The sequence below is a fragment of the Eublepharis macularius genome, chromosome 4 (genome assembly GCF_028583425.1).
Source record: "Eublepharis macularius isolate TG4126 chromosome 4, MPM_Emac_v1.0, whole genome shotgun sequence".
Classification (NCBI taxonomy): Eukaryota; Metazoa; Chordata; class Lepidosauria; order Squamata; family Eublepharidae; genus Eublepharis; species Eublepharis macularius.
Window position 1 is genome coordinate 20,885,405 of NC_072793.1, and position 22,545 is coordinate 20,907,949.

The 22,545-nt window shown below is 44.0% G+C and overlaps 1 protein-coding gene across 1 annotated transcript in view; it reads right to left on the bottom strand.

Annotated features, from left to right (window-relative positions):
• Nucleotides 1–555: 555 nt before the first annotated feature.
• CDC42EP4 (CDC42 effector protein 4) overlaps nt 556–22,545 on the bottom strand; it is a 32,192-nt gene continuing 10,202 nt past the window's right edge. Inside the window, exon 2 of the mRNA XM_054975286.1 lies at nt 556–3,318. Coding sequence (XP_054831261.1) covers nt 2,162–3,187 — 1,026 coding nt within the window. The 5' untranslated portion in view covers nt 3,188–3,318 and the 3' untranslated portion in view covers nt 556–2,161. The remainder of the gene's footprint in view (nt 3,319–22,545) is intronic.

Sequence of the window (22,545 nt, forward strand, 5' to 3'; positions counted from 1 at the left end):
GGTAGAATCTTTCCTAAGAGCAAGAACACTGTCTCTACAAGCTAATGCTGTAGAGAGGCAGGAGAGGAACCATCCAATGAATTCCAGAGTCATTGCTCCTAGTAGACCATCTTTGGCCTCAGAGACTGTTGTTTTGACCAGACTTGCCGATACTACAACCAGACTAGAAAGGAGATAAAAGACAATAGGTAAAACAATCGATGGTAAAATCCAGCACCACACAGTTCTGAAGTAATGTAAAGAAAAAAGAATTTGATTTATATACCGCCCTTCGGGACAACTTAACACTCACTCAGAGAGGTTTACAAAGTATGTTGTTGTTATCCCCACAACAAACACGCTGCGAGGGGGGAGGGGTTTAGAGTGCTCCTAGAAGCTGTGACTGACCCCAGGTCAGCCAGCTGGCTTCAAGTGGAGGAGTGGGGAATCAAACCCAGTTCTCCGGCTTAGGGTCCCACACTCTTAACCACTGCACCAATGTAATAGTGCAAGTTAATTGAAACCGACTGTTAACTCTCACAATTTACAAGCAAAAAAAATTGGAAGATTTAAGAATGATTTTTCACTGTCGTTTAATTTTTTTTTTTTTTTTGCATTTTAAAAGTCCTCCATCAGACGAACAGAACAAATACCTGTACACACGCAACAGAGTCACAATCCGAGAGTGGGAGAAAGGCTGATCTCAAAGGGGCAGGCAAACCTAATACACAGTATAAACAAAGTAAGGCAAAAAGTTAGTGTTTAACGCCCAGCAAAATGCAAATCAATGCAACAAAAATGAATAAAAGTGTTGATAGGAGTGTAAGGAGCACCTCCTCCAAATAGCAGTCCTGATCGTCGTCTCCATGGGGAGGAACAAGCAAAGCGGCATCTCCATTATTCCTGGAACAGGGAGTGCCACGGTTTTTGTGCTTTGGTCAGCTTTGCTGATATTCTAAAATCTCAACTAAGGAAAGGATTAAACTAACAAGTTAGGCTAATTCTGGACTTTCCGTTTACATGTGTAAATGTGCAAAGTCTCCACTGAATGCCTGAGCCACAAACACATTTTTCAGGACATCCTATCTGCTTTCTTAAGAAGGAAAAGCATGGAGAAAGTAGGCAGAGAAAGGTTTTGATTTCTCTTTAGGGGAAGGGGCAGCTACACTGGGATTCCATTCTTGGAATTCAGCTCACGTTGGGGAATTCTAAATACTCTTTAGTAAGGAAAACTTAGCCAAGAATCTGCTGCTATAAAGTTCTGTACATTGTCACCATCAAGAGTGGTATTTGCTTAGGGGCAGAAAGGTCTGCTTTTTAGAAATGCTACCATTTTGACTATTCTCGTCTTGGGATCCCCTAAAAATACTGAATGAAGGTTCCAGTGTTAAATGGGGAAAATAATGGATGTGCATTTCCCTCATTTCTTGCTCCCAGCAAGTTCTGTCCACTTCACTCTAACAGTAACAACAACCCCAAAAAAAATGTCCAGTTTCGAGTTTGCTGTCCTTTCCAGGGGCCTGCCCACTGAGAGAATTCTTAGCATCTAAACATTTGGAACGTCTGGCTATTGAGAGTGACTGGCTTTTTGCTCTTTACAGATATACATCATCCTGATGTCCTATGCTAGGTCCAGAATAGTATCCTCCTGGGCAATAGAAAACAAGTTTCAAGACCTAGTAAAAATTTAAACAGAAATATATATATATATATATATTAAAAAGAAACTAGTGTTTTTGAGCTTTGTTCTAGTATTTCAGCTCTATATTGCTTTAAACAGGGAGTAGATAAGTTAACAAAAAAAAATGGGTATTTAAAAGTTCCTCTTCTCACATCGGAGAGTTCTCTACCGTAAATTAAGTTTCTCCAAGTTTCCTTAGCAATTTCTTTTAGTGACTCTAAGATCACAAGAATGAAGTATTTTTAATATAGTATTTTCAACTTGGTCCCCTTTCTCTCTCCCTTTACCAAAAAAAAAAAAAGAGGGGGGGGGGACCTCATTCATCAAGCAAAAAAAAAATTCCTTTTTTTCTCCAACAGCCTGCTTAAGGGAATTAAGGTGAAGAATGGCAAAGGATTTTATTTCATTTCATTGAAGGCATTGCAGAGAAAGATGTCATTTATTGCAAAATCAGTTGCACGTGGTTGCGTCTCCAAGTTTAAAGCCTCCAACAACTTTTCCTTATACTCTTATCTCGTCATCTTCTTCATCCATGAAGGAGAATTCTTTATCTGGCTGTTTAGAAGCCTCCTGCCTCACATCCTCTGGAATGCCGTGGTTTTGTCCTCTGGAGGCAAAGCACCGCTGTTCTTCCCCCACAGATGCACAGCTGGAAACGGAACTGCTGTCCATTGTCAGACGACTTGTTGTGCTGCGGGCTGAGCCAGGACTGTACGTCGCTGCTCTGTTTTCGTTACAATGAGCCAAGGATTCTTGTGCAAGTTTGCTTTCCTGGCTAAGCCAGTGTGCTGCCGATTCCTCCACAGGACCTGCCTCTCTTTGGGACTCCTCTGCCCCTTGGTAACCGGAATCTTCTTGCTCCCATGGGTCCTTATCCATTATGCTCAAGACATCCCCCAGCATGGAGGGCCCAAGGTCAATATGGAAGGACATGATGGACTCTGCATGCTTCAGGCCATAGTTGTTCTTGTGCATCACCAGGGGCAAGTCGGTTATGTCACCAAAGTCCCGTTCTTCCAAGCCGGGGCTGTGGGGTCCTGAGCTGGGGGCTGCCATAGCGCCATTCATGTGTCTCTCCTCAGGGCTTCTCTCCTCAGGTGCTTTCTTGACGGGACTGGAGGAGAGGCTCTTGGGAAGCTGTTTCCCACCGGTCTTGTCTGCTTCCTTCTCAGTGAGCTGAGGGAGGGAAACGGCATTCTTCACAAAAATAGCAGAGTCCCTCAGAGAGCCCAGCATGTCCCGTCGTTCGCCACGTGTCACAGACTGAGACCGCTTGCTACTGCGGAACTTGCGTGACAGCAGGCCGGATTTGGATGAAGAACTGGTCTCCTCAGCCGCTTCCTGTTCACCCTCACCAGCCTTGCTGTTCAGGAAAGAGGTGTCACCAAAGGCATCACCAGCACGGCCCACATGCATGGTATGACGAAAATCGCCCAGGGGAGCACTGATCATCTCTGCTGTCAGATCCACCCGAGACCGACGTTTGGAGTTTGCAGAATTTGACACCAGCTGCTTTAAAATGGGCATGTTGGCAGTGCTCGAGCCCCTCTGCACAGAGCTCAGTGTAGGCCGAGTGATTCTTTCCAGTTCCAGAGAGGGCAGGCAGTACTCTCACAGCCAGGCCTCAAACGCCTTGTTGGCCCTCAAATAGTCCAGTCCTAAAAACACAGACAGAAGAAGGGAAAGAGAGTTAGGTCTCGTGAAGGTATTTGTTCAACACAACATTTACACCTTTACAATATAAAAAGATAATCCCAGATTTTATTATGCCATATTGTGATTGAGGGGTGGGTGGGGTTTTTTCCACAGGGGAGCTACAATAGCCTTAGCTGTGGCTAATAATGAGGCTTAGAGGGCGTTACACAGATTTTCACCTCTTCCGATTGAAATGGGCTCAGAAATCACAACATTCCAGAAAAACTGATCGTTGAGGAAATGGTTTTTGAGGAGTTTGGATTCCCCCCCCCCTAAAGTTTTTTTTCTCTCCTAGTGTCTGTGGAAAGAGGAGAGATGGCAGTTAGCTGAAGAGAGAAATAAAACATTTTCCTTGGAAAAGCTATTCAAAGTTGTCTTTGCAAGGACAACACGGAGTATCACTGTGGATCACAGTAATCTTATGACACGGAGGCATTGCCTACCAGGAATCTCGCTGTGTGTTATAGTAACATCAAAACATTGGGGTTTTTTCTACCAGGGATTACGGTAACTTCAGGAAACTGAGTTTCAGGATAAAACTGTATGATCTGAAAACTTTTTGAAGTATTTTATTTCTCTTCGTTGGCTTAGATCCCCATGTAAAGTTTTGCTAATGGAAGGGATGTCTGATAGCAAAATGAGACTTCCTCACGACCCCCACTTGCGCTGTACCCCAAAATGCTCTCCCGGGGAATAGGGGGCCCTCAGGAAGAATATGAAGAGGGAGCTGAAAATCTGCAATGGAAGGGGAAGGTCAGTGAAACCAACCTCTCCCTGAGTTAGTGAATGTTGACTGTGGTATCCAACACCTTATCTGCTTACTTCACTATCTGTTCTTAGTAAGGCTAATAAACCTTAAGAAGTTTTCATTTAAACATTAAATGTATTTACACATCACTGCTATGTATCCCACACGGTTAATAAGATTGTCATCATAAAGTAACCGTTTAACTGTTTTACAATTCTGTCTGAATTATTGTCCTTTGATCAGTTCAGACTAGGGGTGGGGGCAGGGGCGAGATCAAGCCAATAGTATGCACTTCAACTTAGCCCACAAGTGCCATGTCCTAAAGGCAACATTTGGGTTATACTTTGGACTACAGATGGGCACAAACCGGAAAAAAAATGAACCATGTGGTTCGTCGCATTTCACGAACCACGAACTTTCATGAACTTGCCCTGGTACACGAACTAGTTCATTTGGTTCATGAAAACATCACATCCGGGTTAGCAAAAGGTCTGCAGGAAGTCCATCCCCTGTTGCCTAGGAAACTGATTGATCAGCGCCAGGCTGTCTGCAGTGACGAACCAAAAAACGAACCAAACAAACCAGCCTAAAGTTCATGGCGGTTCATCAGAAATGGGCTCTGATGAACCACTGGTTTGCGAACCACGAACCAACGCGGTTCATGTTGAACTCTGGTTCATATTTCGGTTCGTGCTCTTCTCTACTTTGGATATGATTCTTATAACTGAAAGAGAGAATGCTACCTATGGCTCATACCCTTGTACACAGATGAGGGTGGTTTCATGCCACTGAAAAGATAATGATAGTAGAATATGAAAAAGTAGACCACTGTGGCTCAAAACCTCATTGGTGTTGGACTCCACTAGCTTGCATAAAAGAAAGGTAAGATAAGCGATTATGCAAAAACCATGAGGGCAAGGAGTTCTGCTTAGGGTGCAGAGGAAGAGAGATGCATAGTTCAAAACAGACATGTCTTCTCCCTTGGCAAACAATCTTCTCCCTCATATCTGATTTATTGCTCGGAGGCAGTTTTGCAAGCTCAGTGGAGCAGCCGCAACAGACAAGAAAGGAATGAGACAGAAACGCACGGCTGTCTGTTCCTAGAGTCCATGGCTAAAACACATTTGCAGTAAGCCAAGCAATATCTGAGACATGCTTCCTAAACCCCATACCACAGGTCACACAAGAAAATTGTTTTTCCATCCCCCTCTCCCATTAAGTAACTATGCTCAATTCACTCTTGAGCTTCCCATCTACATTCCTGGTTCAGTTTCCTCTGCAACCCCCAGATATATAACATACAGGTCAGCGGCTTCCCAAAAGGCTCAAGAATGACAGCCAACTTCTCTTAATCTTAAATCATGAGATTTGGCGTATGCCTTTTGGAGCCAAGACCTCTTCAATGCTTCATCAGCGACTGTCTTTTCGAAGTCTCTGGCTGAGTACGGATGTTAACTTTTCGCATTCATTGTACACAGGCTTCTTTTACTTTCCTGTCAGTATTTTGTAGTCAAACTGGTTTTGAAGATTTCAGCAGTATTTCAAGGAGTACCCCCCCACCTCCAAAATGCTGAAAGAGCTCGCTGCAGCATGGCAAGTACAATTAGATGTTATGGAAATCAACTGTATAGTGTTAGTGCCATCGCTTGTGATGAATAAACTCTTCCTGCACTATGTCTAGAAAAGATTAAGGTTTCATATTCTTACGCAGAAATGTTTACATAGTATACCAAATATTTATTGTGCAGCCATTAAAATAAAATGCGAATCTCCTTATTTCCACATTGGATTATTTAATCATTCAAGTATTTTTTAAAAAATTGTATTTCTTTGAGTTGCATGATTCCCTCCCCTCCCCCAGTATTCTTCCTGCAATAAAGGCTTCTGCCCCTCTGCAGTTATACTTGCGAGAGCCAGTTTGGTGTAGTGGTTAAGAGCGCGGGAGTCTAATCTGGAGAGCCGGGTTTGATTCCCCACTCCTCCACTTGAAGCCAGCTGGGTGACCTTGGGCTAGTCACAGTTCTCTGGAGCTCTCTCAGCCCCACCCACCTCACAGGGTGTTTTGTTGTGGGGATGATAATAACATACTTTGTAAACCTGTCTGAGTGGGTGTTAAGTCGTCCTGAAGGGCGGTATATAAATCAAATTCTTTTTCTTTACATTACTTCAGAACTGTGGTGCTGGATTTTACCATCTAATGTTTTACTTACTGTCTTTTATCTTCCTTCTAGTCTGGTTGTAGTTATCAGCAAGTCTGGTCAAAACAACAATCTCTGAGGCAAAAGATGGTCTACTAAACCACTCTGAGTGGGTGTTAAGTCATCCTGAAGGGCGGTATATAAATCGAATGTTGTTGTTATTATTATTGTATGCACATACAAACTACTGTTTCAAGGTCAGAGTTAGTGCTGCACTAACACAGCAAGTCTCTCTTGTTGCTCCACAGCAGTGCTCAGTGGCTTCAGATACCACAAACACACTCAACACTCTTCAGAAAGAGGGATGTGTGAATAACTGGATAGTAAATGAAAAAGATGAAGAAAAAGCAGCCACTTTCAGGTGATACACCTGGCTCTTGAAATGCAAACAACTAAATTGTTCCCAAAAAGGAATATGAATTTGTTGGTCCTTTGAGGAAAGGTACCAGTGTAGGTATTGGTATAGGTTTATATGATGGACTCCCCCCCTTTACTCCCCCACTCTGAGGCTGATTTTTCTGCCCAAATCCAAGTCTGCTTTGGCTGTACAGTCCCAAGTGGTGTGTCTCTATTTGTGGTTGTAAAGTTTGTTTTGTGTTCCACCCTGATAAGCCATTATAATTTTGGCTTTTTAGCCCAACCCAGAAACTTGATGGGGGAAAAGCAGGAGGCCTCTTCCTCTGTGTTGGAAATGGCACTGGAGAGAGTATAATGTTCAAAAGAGATAACAACTTTATTGAACAGGCAGGGATGGAATAAGGGCAGTCAGGGAATGATAGAGCTGAGGTAAAAATTTGTTGGTAGAACAGAAAACTCTAGGTCACAAGCAAAATAGTTTTCTTGAAACTTAGTTTCTATGTTCTTAATCCTTAACAGTGAGATGTGTTTTGTTTAATACTTTGGTTACAGAATTAATGTTTCTTCACAAAGTTCCCTTTTACAACTCAGGTTTTCTGACGATAGTTCAAAACTGTTTTCCCTTTACAACAGACCCAGGGTACTCCTCAGAGCCAACCTCCCTCCTTTAGACACAGAGCAGGAATTAATCTTTTTTTAAAAAAACCTTCTTCATCTAAGAAGATACAAGCCTTCTTCACTTGGCTTGAAATGGAGTCTCCACTTACTACCCACTCACACTTGCCAACACGACACCCCCAGTTTTATTGTAGATGTGTAAATAAGTTTCAGCTTCTGCTGGCTTTTATACTTGGAATTCTTAACTAGATGGTCATTTATACACATCTTAACTTGATGGCCATTTAGATACACAATAAGTGTTGTGAACGAGCTCCACCTGAGACCCCGGAGAGCTGCTGCCATTCAGTGTAGACAACACTAAACTCGATAAACCAATGATAAGCCTACTGAGAAGGGTGCAACTCCGTTTAGGATTGTACTGTATATGGGCTATGGAGATAAAAAGGGTTTGATATGATCTTGAACAATTTCCTGGCCCCATGATCTTATGAAGCCGCTATACTGAGTTAGACCAGCTAGTTGGTCGAACAAATTAAGTATTGATTGGCTATTGATTAGAGGGAACTTTGACTCACGAAAGCTTATTGTGTAAATGGGTTCCAGCTTCTGCTGGCTTTTATACTTGGAATTCTTAACTAGAATCCCTCCTCAAGACAATGATGTTCCAGTTAGGGCAAAAGATTTCTTTCTCCTCATTCCAGAGGAGAACCTGTCTGACCTTCACTGTCAGACCTTCTCACCAACTGTCATCCTAAAGGCTTTTTCAGAGAGAGGAGGGAATAGCCTGTCAATCAAACTCTCAATCCAGGCAATTGTTAACTGTTTCCCTTCCAGCTCTCAGATTGCTGCACTTAGGAAACTTTCTTTAAAGTGCATTCCATCGCAGTTTATTAACAAGAAACCAGCAATCCAATCTAGCTTTCTCCCCCCACCCCAAGGTAGCAAGGTGGATGATGTAGTGCATATTCTACAGATGAGATATTACAACTCTGCATAGTTGTGACAAAGCAGAAGAATTTCTCAGACAGTTTAGCTACGGCTCAGATCCTTTTTAGTACTACTAATGAAGCCATGGTGGTCAATCCCTGTCATACCAAAGCCTTTGTTTCCTATGCCAGACCATTCAGACCAGTCTATTGTCTCCACACACCGACTGACTCACTGTGACTGTCTCAAAATTATCAACACTGTAGAATTCCCAACCTGTAGATTAGTGGAAGGTAACAAAAACCTAGTTGTTGCTATGGATCTAAAAGAGACCCAGGAACCCCTTGAGCCATTGTTTTTCAAGCTGCCTCTTGCGCAAAATGAGATTCCTTCTTTCAGAGATATCTTGAATGCAGGAGGCTCAGACACAAAACGGTAGCTTCACCTAAACTGACCCTTACTCTTGATTGCTTTGTTGTTAAAAAAAAATGAGCGAAATACTTTGACGCATCTACGACAGAGAAATGTCAATTTGGATCCCACAGCAGCAAAAGAAAAGTTTCTGCCATTTTGAACCACCAGTTCTCCCATGAATTTGAAGAAGTTTAAAAGCAAGGAGAAAGCAGCTAGGAATACAGAGCATTGCTTTAAAAAGACAAAAGGTTTCCATTTATTACTTACAAACATTTCTGATTTTAAAGAAAGGGCAGCTCTGGAGGCTGGTTAAGGCGTCCTCAAGCTTTTAAAAGTTATGTGGGGAAAGAGAAGACAAGACACTTGGGATTTAGGAGTGAATAAAAAGCAGAAAGACACAGATGCGGAACGAATTGAAAACAGACAGCAATAAGGGCTGCAAAGAATTTTTTAAAAGCCCGATGTAAAGTGAGAGTTGGGTTACACGCACTTTACAAGAACTGAATGGAACAAAGGTGCTTAGTTAATACAAAAGGTTACCAGCTCACAGGATGGCTCTTCCTCTCCCTCTTCTCACCATTATTAAGGTTTTAACAACAACAGCATTCAATTTATATACCACACTTCAGGACTACTCACCTACTCAGAGTGGTTTACAACGTGTGTTATTATTATCCCCACAACAATCACCCTGTGAGGTGGGTGAGGCTGAGAGAGCTCTGGAAGAGCTGTGACTGACCCAAGTCCACCCATCTGGCTTCAAGTGGAGGAGTGGGGAATCAAACCCAGTTCTCCAGATTAGAGTCCTGCCGCTCTTAACCACTACTACCAAACTTATCTCTCATTTGCCCATTCCTATGAGAATATCTGAGATGGGGGTAGGTGGGTGGGCTTAAAGCTAGAGCAGAGCTAAAAGACGTGAGGAAAACTTTCTTGCCCCTTTAAAAGCGCCTCTCTTCCTCTTAATTTTATAGATATATGTATTGTTAGTGTGTCATGTTTAGAATTGTGTGTTTTTTCTTATTCTCTCTGTTTATTGTTTATTATGTAATGGTGTATAGTTTAAATAAAGAAAATTCAAACTAAAAGCGCCTCTCTTATGTGACAGGGAGGAGGGGTTCAAAACAGGAGAAGGAGAAACATCTGTCTACAGTAAGGCAACCAATGCTCTCTAGCCCTGACTCAGTTGTAGTCCCACACAGGTCTACACCACTTATAGCATCTGGATAATGAGGACAGCTTCCCCAATGGACTTGACGGCTTCAGAATCTGGATATGAACATGCGTCCCAATATGCATACTACTACTGAGAATATTGTAATGGGGACAGAGGATGTCCATATTCAGATGGATATCTAGGATGTTCCAGTCTTGCACTGAAACAAAATTGCCATTTAGCAAGATGGAGACACACTGTTGAGTCACCAGAGCTGCCTCAATAAAAAGGGCACCCTCTCCCCAATTTCGGCAGAGGACGTAGCACTGGTTCGTTTGCCTTCAGTGATGCTCTCAGGCAGTGGCGACGCAGTGTCACATGACATCACCATCTCTAGTGCATGACCCCCTCATTGGAGAGGAACAAAATCTGGTTAGGAAAAAAGTAATGCTGGAGCAGCGTTGGTGGGGCGGGGTGAGAAAAAGAGTTGCAAAGAGAATCAGAAAGGGCAGAATTTGGGAGGTAACTTTCCTTTTTGCCTTTTAAATTTTCAACAGTGAAGATAAAGTACAGCTCTACTATTAATGAGTTCTCATAGGTTTCGCCCAAGACTGATCGTGGGAAAGAATACAAGTGAGAATTGCCATTCTTCCTCAACCACGTTTACTCAGTCAACACAAAACGTGCTAATTTTAGAAGTACAAGGCATGTGTGTTTAGGACGGCTCTGGGGTTATGCAGCTTGACCTACGGTAGTGGAAACACAGCTTGGTTTGATTTCAAATGACACTGCTGAAGCCAGTTAAAATCTATGTTTTCCTAACCCTGCTCAGGTCTATGCAATAGGGCCTACTCCCAAGAACGTATTTTTAGAATTGCATTTTCTAAACAATTTTTTTAAACCACTTTGAGAATGTATTTGACCATGACAGGCAGGATATAAGTTTCCTAAGTGTGTGAATTCTTTTTTTAAAAAATTACAGTATATTCACACAGATCCTGCCCCACCACACACAGACACACCTTTCCATGCATACAGAAATTCACTCATGCACACACACCCCAGTCTATTTTTCTCACGAGCACAAACAAACTTACCTGCACACCCTGCCAGGCAGTCAACAGAATTATTTTGAGAAGAGTGGGCTAAGTGATTACAGGCATAACCCCAAACCCAGGAGACAAAGTACTTAGGATACCAATGAAATCATATGTTGGCATAACTCAAAGATAGGCCAGCATGTCGGGAAATTTACCAGCACCATGCCAGCATGTGTAACCTCAACACAAACGTGAGCAGCACTGGGGGAGCAACAGGGCGTAGCCCCTTCAGCTAGTATCTTGGCACCAGTGTTACATTATGCTGGTGAGAAACCTGCCATGTCTAAACACTGCCACAAAACTACCCCCCTCCCCAGCTCAGGATACTGATTAAGTCTGCAGCCAAGCACAGCTTTCCCACACAGCGTATAAACCCCACCCAGGACACTTATCGCAGATGCCAGGGAGCGCAGCCTGGGGCTACATCTCTCCAACCTCAAGTCGGGCAGGCTTAGAACACAGGTAGACAGAGTTTGTCAATGTAGTTCTGTAGCTAACATAATACAGGTCTCGAACCAGGAACCTCGTGCATGCTAAGCCAGTGTGTTTGCACAGCGCTACACCTTTCTCTAAATTCTTCCCCGCCCTAGTACATATGGCTGGTTTTGTCTCCAGGGCCGTGAGAGGATTCCAAATGCCCCATGTTGTTTAAGTGGGCACCCAGGAAGAAGAGACATGTGGACAGAGCACTGTTCCAGAATGCATAGGGCACAAGTTCTAGGCCTTCCTCTTCCATCTATTTTACGGCTGATGGTCTGGTTGTTGGCCCAACAAGTGAGCTTTGCCTTTTTGTCCGCATCCCTCTTGGTAGGATTCAGTCCCCTACCACTTATTTCCCACAGAGGATCTTTTCCCCTGGAAGCTGCTGAGGAGATGAAAGGAATGCCATCGGTGTACATTCAGTGGTGTGCTCTCTTGTGGCCCTCCTAGGGCCTGAATCCTCCTCGTGTTACAAAGATGGCTGCTTCTCCTTAGCCACCCCGTCCTTTATAACCTGAACTCTTGCCTGGGAGGGCCAAGGGAGAAAACAAAGCTGTGTGGAGCCCTCTCTACTAGTGACACCTCCATCTCTCATACACCCCTGAAAAATACTCTGGAGATGGCTAAATAGGGAGTCATCTGGATTATGTGCCGCTGTATTTACACACACACACACACACACACACACACACACACACACACACACACACACACACACGTGTGTGTGTGTGTGTGTGTGTGAATATGTTTACATGTATTTTAATCTATGTATTAGGCTGTTTTATGATTTTAAATTGTGTATATGATGAAATATGTTTTAAAACTTGGTTGTGATCCGCCCTGAGCCTGCTGATGTGGGGAGGGCGGAATATAAATTAAATATAAATAAAATTTCACGGGATCCTGAAAATCACCGTGAATGGGGATAAGCACGGCTTTTTTTCTGGGAAAAGAGGTGGTCGAACTCAGTGAGTTGCCCTTGGAGAAAATGATCACATGACCAGTGGCCCCGCCCCCTGATCTCCAGACAGAGGTGAGTTTAGGTTGCCCTTTGCGCCTCTCGGCAGTGCGGAGGGCAATCTCAACTCCCCTCTGTCTGGAGATCAGGGGGCGGGGCCACCAGCCATGTGACCACTTTCAAGAGGTTCCGGATCTCTGTTCTACTGTGTTCCAGCTGAAAAAAAGCCATAGGCAAGAGGATAAAAACATTTCTTGCTGCAGCCACAAAGATCAGCATGCTTTGCTTTTATTTTTATTTTATTTATGTCATTTATAGTCCGCCTTTCTCACTGAGACTCAAGGCGGATTACACAGTATGAGGGTAATACAATCAGTATCAAGTACATTTCAATACAATACCATAAGGTAAACAGATACAAGTTTAAAAGACATAGCATTAGCAAGGATCCAAGACAGAGTAGAAAAAATGCTGGAGCAAAACATAATCAATTCTAGGACTAACATTAGACAACATGGAGCGCTGGTTGTACATAGGAGTACATATTTAAAGCAACAGATAATATATAAAGCAATATAGAGATGAAGTCTATGGTCCGTAACTCATTAGCAAAGCATCTGAGACCCCATCCCTACAATACAGCCCTCCCATTTGAGTAAAAAGCCTTTTTGAATAGTTCGGTTTTGCATCATTTACGGAACGCCAGGACAGTGGGGGCTCTTCTGACTTCCTCAGGCAGGTCATTCCACAGGAAAGGGGCCACCACAGAGAAATCCCTTACCAATCAGCTGTACGCAGTGGGGGAAGGTCCAAACAAACCCTTCAAACAGCCTCCAATAGCAACAAGAACAATCCTGGGTAATTCTTCTCACTTGGAAATACTATACAGACTCCACAGCCACCACACAACTACCACCACCATCTTCCATGAATATTTAACCATAAACAAAAATTCAAGAAAGGATGGACAAAAACTTTACTGAGCCTTAGAAAAATGATGCCTCCAAGATCAAGAAGCACAACTACAATAGAACGTATGCTAGATAGCATTGGAATATTATTAAGAAGTCAGCATTGTCATTTTAAAGAAAATATGTAAGTAAAAGGTAATGATAAGATACGGTTAATAATGAGTTTTTCTTTTTTCTGTTAAAAGATAAGAAGTAGAAATAGGGTTGAATTCGGCACGTGTCGTTTACTTGAAAATATATACCTTAAATAGTCTCAAATATTCTAGTATTTTTAAAGGTTGTGATTTGTGTACTCTGTACATTGATAATCCTTGCAGCACACAGCTTTGCATTTGCTTTTCTTGTCCCCTTTCTTTGTTTTTCTCTCCCCCCCCCCCCCGTATCCCCTTTTCGGTTTTATTAAAAAATTAAAATACAAAAAAAAAAAGCGCAAATACATCTGAGGAAGGATTCAAACTTTGAAGTCCACTAGCTGCTGAAACAATCTCCAAGGCTGTAGGCATACCCATTGGGCAATCAAATCTCTCTAGCTATTAAAAAGGTGTTCCAGTTTACGAAAGGGTGGAAACTTCTACTTTTTCAATCAGGCTTACTCCCTGCAGTGCCTCTACAGTCACTCCCATTAAACAGGAGCCTCTATCCCGGTCCGTTGTGCTTGGCGGCACGTCCTGGATTCCTTGGCTCCTCTGTGCGAGCCGGAAAATCCCAGCAGGGAGCATTGGGGGTGGTGGGTGGACTGCTCAGCCTCCTCATCTACCTTCCTGAACAACAGCCTCCTATGTTCATCCGTTCTGCAGACTGCTTCAAGGGAAGATAATTCTCGAAGGCTGCACAACCGTTTTCAAACTATCAGTTTTAAACCGAAAGCGCCACAGCAGTATTTGCGGGCTGCGGCCAAGGAGGCGGCAGGAACGTTTCAGAAGCGAATGCGCTTCCTGCAGCCATGCCTGTCACCCTTAGGAACCTTTGGGGTAACTTGGCCATTATAGCTAGAAAAACTGCTACGCACTGGAATTCCAGAAATAATGACTACCATACATACCTTCTCCAAAGATAGGAGCATTTGCAGCGTATTAGTAGGTACTGCGCTCCCTTATCTCAACTTTGTGCTGAGCTGAGAAAGCGTAAGGGAATGCAAGGAATCACAACCGCAGGGCAGCATTTCATTTAATCTTAAAAATCTATGCAGGAGATCACAAGCCAGGTTGTGGAAATGAAAGTATCTGAATACAAGAAAGAAAAAGTATTAAGGAATGGGAGGACACATTCAGGTTCTGGGCTGGTCTGCAGTGGAAATGAAATGCAAGAACAGTGTGTCTTGCAGCTTTTTCCCATACAAAGATTAACATGCAAAGGTTTGGAAATTGAGCCACACCAATTCTGTATCTCTTTGGTCAGAATACATTTACAAAAATAAATTAATGCCTGGCTAGGAGAGGCAGAGATTATGAAAGCTGTGGCTCACGTGTAGATGGGAAATAGCCAGATAAATTTTGGGGGTGTGGGCCTAATCATACATTGTTATTAGACTAATGTATCACAATTATATTCTGTTCCAGTGTTTTCTTCTACTTTGTACTGGATTCTTGCTAACGCTATGTCTTTTAAAACTTGTATCTATTTACCCTATGGCTCTGTTTATGGAAATGTCCTTGACACTGTATGGAAATGTACTTGATATACTGTATGGAAATGTACTTGACACGGATTATACTAAGTTCGTACTGTGTAATCCACCTTGAGTCTCAGTGAGAAAGGCGGACTATAAATGACATAAATAAATAAAATTAGAGAGAAACTGTGTCTTTACTTCAGCAGAACCTACTTAAAAACAGGTAACTTTCTGCAAATTAGGTTTGATGGAAGCAGTGGATTTCTGAGTAGTATTTTAAGGGCCCTCCATCTTCTGCACTAGCTAGATAAGTAGGAGCCACAACAACAACAACAACAACAACAACAACAACTGAGCTTATAGACCGCTCTTCTAGACAGATTAGTGCTTCACCTAGAGCGGTGAACAAGTTAGTGTTATTATTATCCCCACAATACAGCTGGGGAGCTGAGGCTGAGAGGAGTGGCTAACCCAAGGCCACCTACTGAGCTCATGGCAGTAGTGGGATTCGAACCAGCAGAGTGCTGATTTCCAGCCGAACCACTTAACCACTGTGCTAAAACACTGGTCAATTTTAATATAGGCTTACTTTTTACCCTACTTTTCTCCCCAATGGAGACCCAAAGTATCTTATTATTGTTCCCCCCTCCTCCATGTAGTTCTCACAATAACTGTGTTGAGGTAGTTTAGGCTGAGTGTGTGTGACTGGTCCAAGGTCACCCAACAAGCTTCCATGGCAGAAGGGGGGGGGTTAAACCTGCCCCCCCCGGTTCCTAGACTGACACTCTAACCACTACACCAATTTCTCTCTATAGATTTGCAGAACGTAACTTTATGATATAGATGAAGAGACTTTGAGCTGCGATATACATTATCTCCATGTAAGAAAGGGGCTATAGTCCTCCACTCACAAGGCTGAGAGGCCGGAAGGTACCCCTAGTCTGGAATCTCTTTGGAACGGGCTATGTGAGATGCCTGAAGATGCAATCTAGCCAAAGATACACTGTTGTAAAGCACATGCTTTCATCTTCCCTATTAAAATCAATGAACCCAAAAAAAGATTTAAATTTGGTTGAGTTGAATCCAGAATGTGCTCATCATCATCAAAAGTAACCTGTATTTGAACTGTGTGAGAGGGGATTAATTGCTGATTGCTGGCAGCGGAAGAGAAAGTTAAGTAAGGTCACAGCGCACTGTGGCTTCAGCTGAGACTGCGCTTTCGCACTCGAGCTCAGGTGCTTCCCTGGCACACAGAGAGGTTACCTATGGCCATGGCTCCGGTCCACATCTCCTTGTCTACAATTTATGAAGAGCTGTTTCTTACACACGTACCCTTCACCCTTCCCTGTTGCCCTTCCCCTTCCCCTCCAGATTCTCCAGGCGCATGGCCTTCCATTCCCCTTCTTCTGCATATCACAAACCGAGGACTTACCACACTATGTTTTAAATTGTCCCTTATACCAGGAACCAAGGGGAAAATTTCTCACAAATATTTTATCTAGTCTCCATCATCTGTCTGACTTTGATAAATTAAATTTTATTCTTTCAGATACAGACCCTTTTATTTCGAATAGGATGGCCCTCTATGCCCTGGCTGCTAGGAAAATAAGGGCAAATGTGGAAGCCAGGAGAGTAAACACCTGACATAGATTAGAAACCGTTCGGTTTTAATGTTGGCTAATGTTTACATTTTAGGCAAAATGCATTTTATAGTAATTTTATTTATATCTATGTAACTATATCTGTAGTCTTGTATTTTTGTTCTGTTTTTAATGAATGATTTTAGATTGTGAAGGCCCATGGCCACATACTATAAATTCGCAAATCCGCATATCACAAACTGGCCCTCAAGCCCCTTGTTAACTACTATTTTTACAGAAGGATGTCTTCCCAGGGAGGCAGTTCTCTCCTAGGTAGTGTACCAGCAAGCCCAGCCACCCTTTGCCCTTTGCCCACTTTACATTACTTGGAATCAGGGGAGGTGTAACAGCAACAGAAGCGCATTCGCATGCTAATGCCACAAGGACTACGTTTTCATCCCTGGTAAGTGCAGAACAACTGCAGAAAGGGCGATGGGTCCAGAATGCAGATTCTCGAAAGCCTTGGCTTTCATTTGGGGGAAAAAAAGAGAACAAGTTTCTAGCCTTTATCATGGCAGAGAGATGCTAAAAAGCATGTAGGAAATGTCCGGTGAAGTCTCACAAGCCGGAGAGATGGAAGATTTGTGTTTGTTGTCATTTAGGACTGCGACTCCCTTGCCGATGGCTAGCAAAACTATGCCAAATAAGTTCAATCCTCTGTACAGAGTACAGAAATCCACTTTTCTTTGGGCAGGATCTGGATTTCTTAAAACACGGCCCCATTTAAATGGTGCATTGCAGGGATGGCTGGTTCCAAAACTGAATTCCCCTTTATGCCTGGCTTCCTTGGAAGGAGCTCCTCCACACTGGATCACTCAGGTCTTCCCTCCCACTGAAATGGCTTAAAATGTTCCAAGAACAGTAAAAGTTGTGTGTGTCCTGCAGTTAGGAGGTTAGAAGGCATCCCTCAGGGGAGTGGAATCAGTGCACAGGCATTTGTCAATTCCTGCCCTGCGTGTAAAGAGAATTATAGAAGACAGAGGCAAAGTTCTGCTACTTAGACTTCCCCTGCACTACCAACCTTCTGAACACCAAATTGCAGGGACAGCTTTTTTCAAAACACCTTCCCACAAGTGGGGGGGGGGTGCTATAAATTGCTCCCATCCTGCCAAGCTAGGGCTCCCCTTTGGTTTCATTGACCCAAAGCTGCTCCAACGGAAGCCCTACATGAAAGCTAAATGAAAGGCCCCTTTTCAGAGGTATGATGTACTTCCAAGAACATACACATCACATCCAGCCCTTGCAGCTCACATGCTCTGATGACTTCAGCCTAGGATGGCCACACCCAGTTCTCATGATTGACAGGAGAGGCTAGATGACCAGAGGAGGCTGCCAAGCTATTTTTGTATCAGAACCATTGAGGGGGTCCCTCAGGAAGTTGTCGTTTCTAGTCCAGTTAGTCTCTCAAACGTTCAACGGTTGCGTGAACTGCCATGAACATATCCTCAAGGGATGCCTCTCCATGTGACATGGTCCATTACAAGTAATTACACAGGGCAGAATTAATTACTTGCAGTAAAAAACGATGCTGATCTACAGCGACTGAGCTTTCAATCAGAGATAGAAAGACTCACTATCCCATCTCTGTGTTGCATGTTGCAAAAAGTTTTTTTAAAAAACACACACATCATAATTGATGTCAGGGTAGAGTGGAAAAACCAGGCAAGCCAGGCCATAAGAAAAATGACCCCACAGCAGCCTTAAGAACATCCCTGCTGGCCCTGTGAATCACACAGGACCATCAATGTTTACAGAAATCAGCATGGAGAGAAAGGATCTGCAGCTTGCCCTTTACTTCAAGGCTATGTTCAAAGCCAACCCATCTGCAGTCCAATGACTGCCGAACAGGCCATTTAAAGCCAACTTGTGAGTGTGATGAATAGAAAGGGTTCTGCCTTTCACAACCAACAGCCAATGGAAGCTGACAGACTGTCTGGGCCACCTGCAGTTGAGATCCATTAGAAGAGGTAGAGAGGAGAAGGATTTTATGGTGGGAAAGGAAGCAGCAGGAATAGCTAGCTGCTGTCACCTGTTATATTATATGATAGCCAAACACTGTTATGATAGGGTGGGATGATGAATTCACAGTATAAGAACAACGTATCCCTATGTTTGAATCACTCACTCCTAGGTTGTTAATCTTGTAAATAAAAGTTAACTCTATTTTCCTCTGTTTCACCCTTGCTGGCTGTATAAGGGATCAAGGAAAATGGTACACACACAAAAGATATTCTGTGACCAGAATATCTTTTGTGTGTACAATTTTCTTTGATCCCATATACATACAGGGCCAGATCGAGGGGGGGAGCAGGGGGGGGGGTAGTCTGCCCCCGGCACCACCAGGGAGGGGGCGTCGGGAGCAGCTGCCAGGAGCACGCAGGCAGCAGCACAGGCAACCTCACAGCCTCCCACGCTGCCTTTTGCCTGCCCCGCAGGACAGGGGGCGGCCGGGTTGCCGCGTGCGCCCTGTCCTGCAGGGCAGGCAAAAGGCAGCGCAGGGGGCTGCGAGGCCGCCCGTGCCACTCGCCTGCGGGGAGGCGAATGGTGCAGGCGGCTTCCCAGGCCCGTACGCTGCCTCCGCCGCCCCACCCTGCGTGATGACATCATCATGCAGTGTCAGGAGCGCGCGTGCTGCACACACATGCAAGCTGTCAGACTAGGGTTGCCCTGGGCCCTGGCAACCCTAGTTCCGGCCCTGTATACATATACGGAACTTCATGGTGGCAGCATATAAGGGGAAGTAACTTTAACAGCCCTGGGATGTACTTGGCAAGAGGCAGTGAATATAGGGAAGTGGCTGCCCTGAGAGAAAGTGAGAGAGGACCTCATGTGTGAGGAAGGCTTAGGGCTCTCTAGAGAGCCAGTTTGATGTAATGGTTAAGAGCGTGGGACTCTAATCTGGAGAACGGGGTTTGATTCCCCACTCCTCCACTTGAAGCCAGCTGGGTGACCTTGGGTCAGTCACAGCTTCTAGGAGCTCTCTCAGCCCCACCCACCTCACAGTGTGTTTTGTTGTGGGGATAATAATGGCATACTTTGTAAACCGCTCTGAGTGGGTGTAAAGTCATCCTGAAGGGCAGTATATAAATCGAATGTTATTATTATTATTTATTATTATTCTCTGCCTAGTAAAGAGAGACAAGACAGATGGCAAATTGTAACCCCCCTTACCTGCCTGAATTCCTGAACTTGAGGAAGAAAGTTTTTGTATGGGGGGGCCATGTGAGGAGATAGTGAGTTCCACAGAAACTTCCACTGAAGAGGCAAGACAGCATTTCCTTCTAGGGTTGCCAGCTCCAAGTTGGGAAATTCCTGGAGATCTGGGGGGAGAAGCCTGGAGAAAGTGGGGTTTGGGGAGGGAAAGGACCTTGGCATGGCCAAATTCCATAGAGCCCACCCCCAAAAGTAGCCATTTTTTCCAGGTGAACTGTTCTCTGTGGACTGGAGACAAGTTGTAACTCTGGGAGATCTCCAGCCACTATCTGGAGGCTGTACAAAACAACAGAGGCGCTCCCGTGGGGAACAAAATACTGAAAAGTAGACCGGCTTGAATGAGACTAGAATGCTATGAAACTGAGCTATTTCTATATAGCTGGGGTATTCAAGAGTGAAGGAACTGCTATTTAAAATAAATTATGGTATCTGAAAAAAGAGGAGAACAGCTACGGATTATACTTAGCTATTTCTAAGGGTTTTTTTAAAAAAAATTCTCATTTATTCTATAAAACTATTGCACTGAGAAAGACCATCGCTTATCTTCTTTTCACAAACTTAGTTTGGAGGTGACTTTGAAGACTGGGTCCCTAAAGTATACAAAATCCCTCCGTTTTTGAGTGGCTTGAACTAATGTTAACTGCTTGTAATCATTCCTAGACTCCATTTAATTCCTGGGATAAAGAGGAAGAGCATAGAGTGGGGAGAAGAATGAGAAGTAGCACGGGTTGCCCTGCAGCATCAGCAGATGCATAGGTACCTCCCCACTTTGTCTTCTCTTCTGTCTGCCTGGCTGTCCGTCTCCCTCTATGGCAGCCCATTCTCCCTTCATTGCTGCTGCATTCTCCTATTTTCTGCACAAGTCTCCCTGAGCCAGGCAAGAGCAAAAAAAATCTAAAGGACTTTGGCTTTCACAGCCCCTGTCAACAGTGCTGCCATTTTCTTTCTGGTACCCCTTGCACAATGCAAGATGACAGACTATCGGGGACGATTATTATGAACTCGCCCGCTTACCCAGATTCCAGATCTGATTCTTTCTACTTACCTTGAGAACACCATTATTTTTCAAAAAACAGCAACACTCGTCAAGATTTAGAGATGGGCATTTTTCTAGCCACATTTGGGTTAGCGCTTCTAACAGACACAGACACACAAGCAAGCTCTGGATTAATCCACTAGGTCTGCAACGTTCTAGAATGAGATGTACAGAATTCAGTTTCTAGAACTATTGCATCCCAAAACTATCTGAAAGAGTCTCAGAGCTGGACCACACGATACGAATTACACAAGAATGACACGAAAACTTACCTACACGTGTTCCCACATTGTTTTCAACTACACGCGCCAGGATTGCAGGAACTCCATCGAACCTGTGTTTGCGGTGGCACGGGTTTTCTCCGCATACCTCCAAGATATCCCATCATGCATCTCCACTTTGCACAGATAGGAAGCGGAAGATATAGGAAATAAGGATGCTCTGCATTGCCGACTTACTGATCGTGACTGCATACACATGCTGTCGCGGCTACACTGGAGCAGAAAATTTTGAATGCGTGCCTGAACCAGGACATGTGCTCATCGATAGAATGCTGGACATGGGCATTTGGGGTAAGACAGGACTCCTGACACTCGCTCAGTCTCGTGTAATTCGTATCGTGTGGTTCGACTCTCAATAGAGTTTTGACAATAGAGTAAATAGGCAGTCTTGAACCAAGATGTCCCCCCACCAGGAAACAGATGGGTTTATTCCTTACTTGGCCACTGTGTCACACCACCAATTGTTTCAACCACCACTACCTACCACTTGTCTGTAGAAAATCCAGCCATGTACAATGTTAAAAAAAGGGATGCCCGAAGGATTTTGTCTGGCAGTGAGTAAGAAATACCTGGAGGCTCCATTTGCTCCTTTGCTGGCCAGTCCCATGATTAAGTCTCAAGCCAGAGGGGGCAGCTCTCTCCTCACACACAGAGTGGAAAAAAGAATAGAGCCTCTTGTTTCAGTCTGTAGCTGAGTGCAAAGAAAGACAAGATCCTGTGACAATCACGTTGCAGCCCTGCAAAAGCTAGAGGGCGATTGAAGCTTCAGCAACCATCTCCTTATGATCAGTACAGAAAAGTCTATCGCACACTAACACATTTGGGGGAAACAAAGAGAGACACACAAAAATGTGGGCAGTTTCAAAGTCTAGGCAGCCCATACTTTTAATTTTTTTCACTTCATTTATACTCTGCTTTTCTCCCCAGTAGGGACCCAAAGCAGCTTCCATCATTCGCCTCTTCTCCATGTTACCCTCACAACAGCCCTGTGAGGTGGGTTAGGCTGAAAGTGCATGTTTTTGGATGTGCAGGGTGCCTAGCCTGATCTAGTCAGGGCAGAGGGGCACTTCATTAGCCAGCCACCCTTAGACGTTAAGCAAAGTAAGCGGCCACAAAGGAGTTACAGAAGTCACTTAAACCAGATTAAAACTGACCCATGGCATGGCTTGGTATTTCAAGAGTCCTTAAAATAGCTGCCAAAATTGGACCTTTCCAAATGCATATCCAATACATGCTGCACCCTGAAGTCAGAGCAACCTCTTCTTGTTGCCATTACACACCAGAGAATCACATAGCCAAGACCCTGAGTTTGCCATAGGGACCTGAACGATCAGACTGAATTTCCAACCCCCCCCTCTCCCTGCCATATCATTTAGTAGGACTCACCAAGTGAAACCTGCTCACCGGGTAGTAACATTCCCTGTCTCCAATTTGCATCTATTTCAGCTACCAGCAAGGGCAGAGAAACTTGTAACATA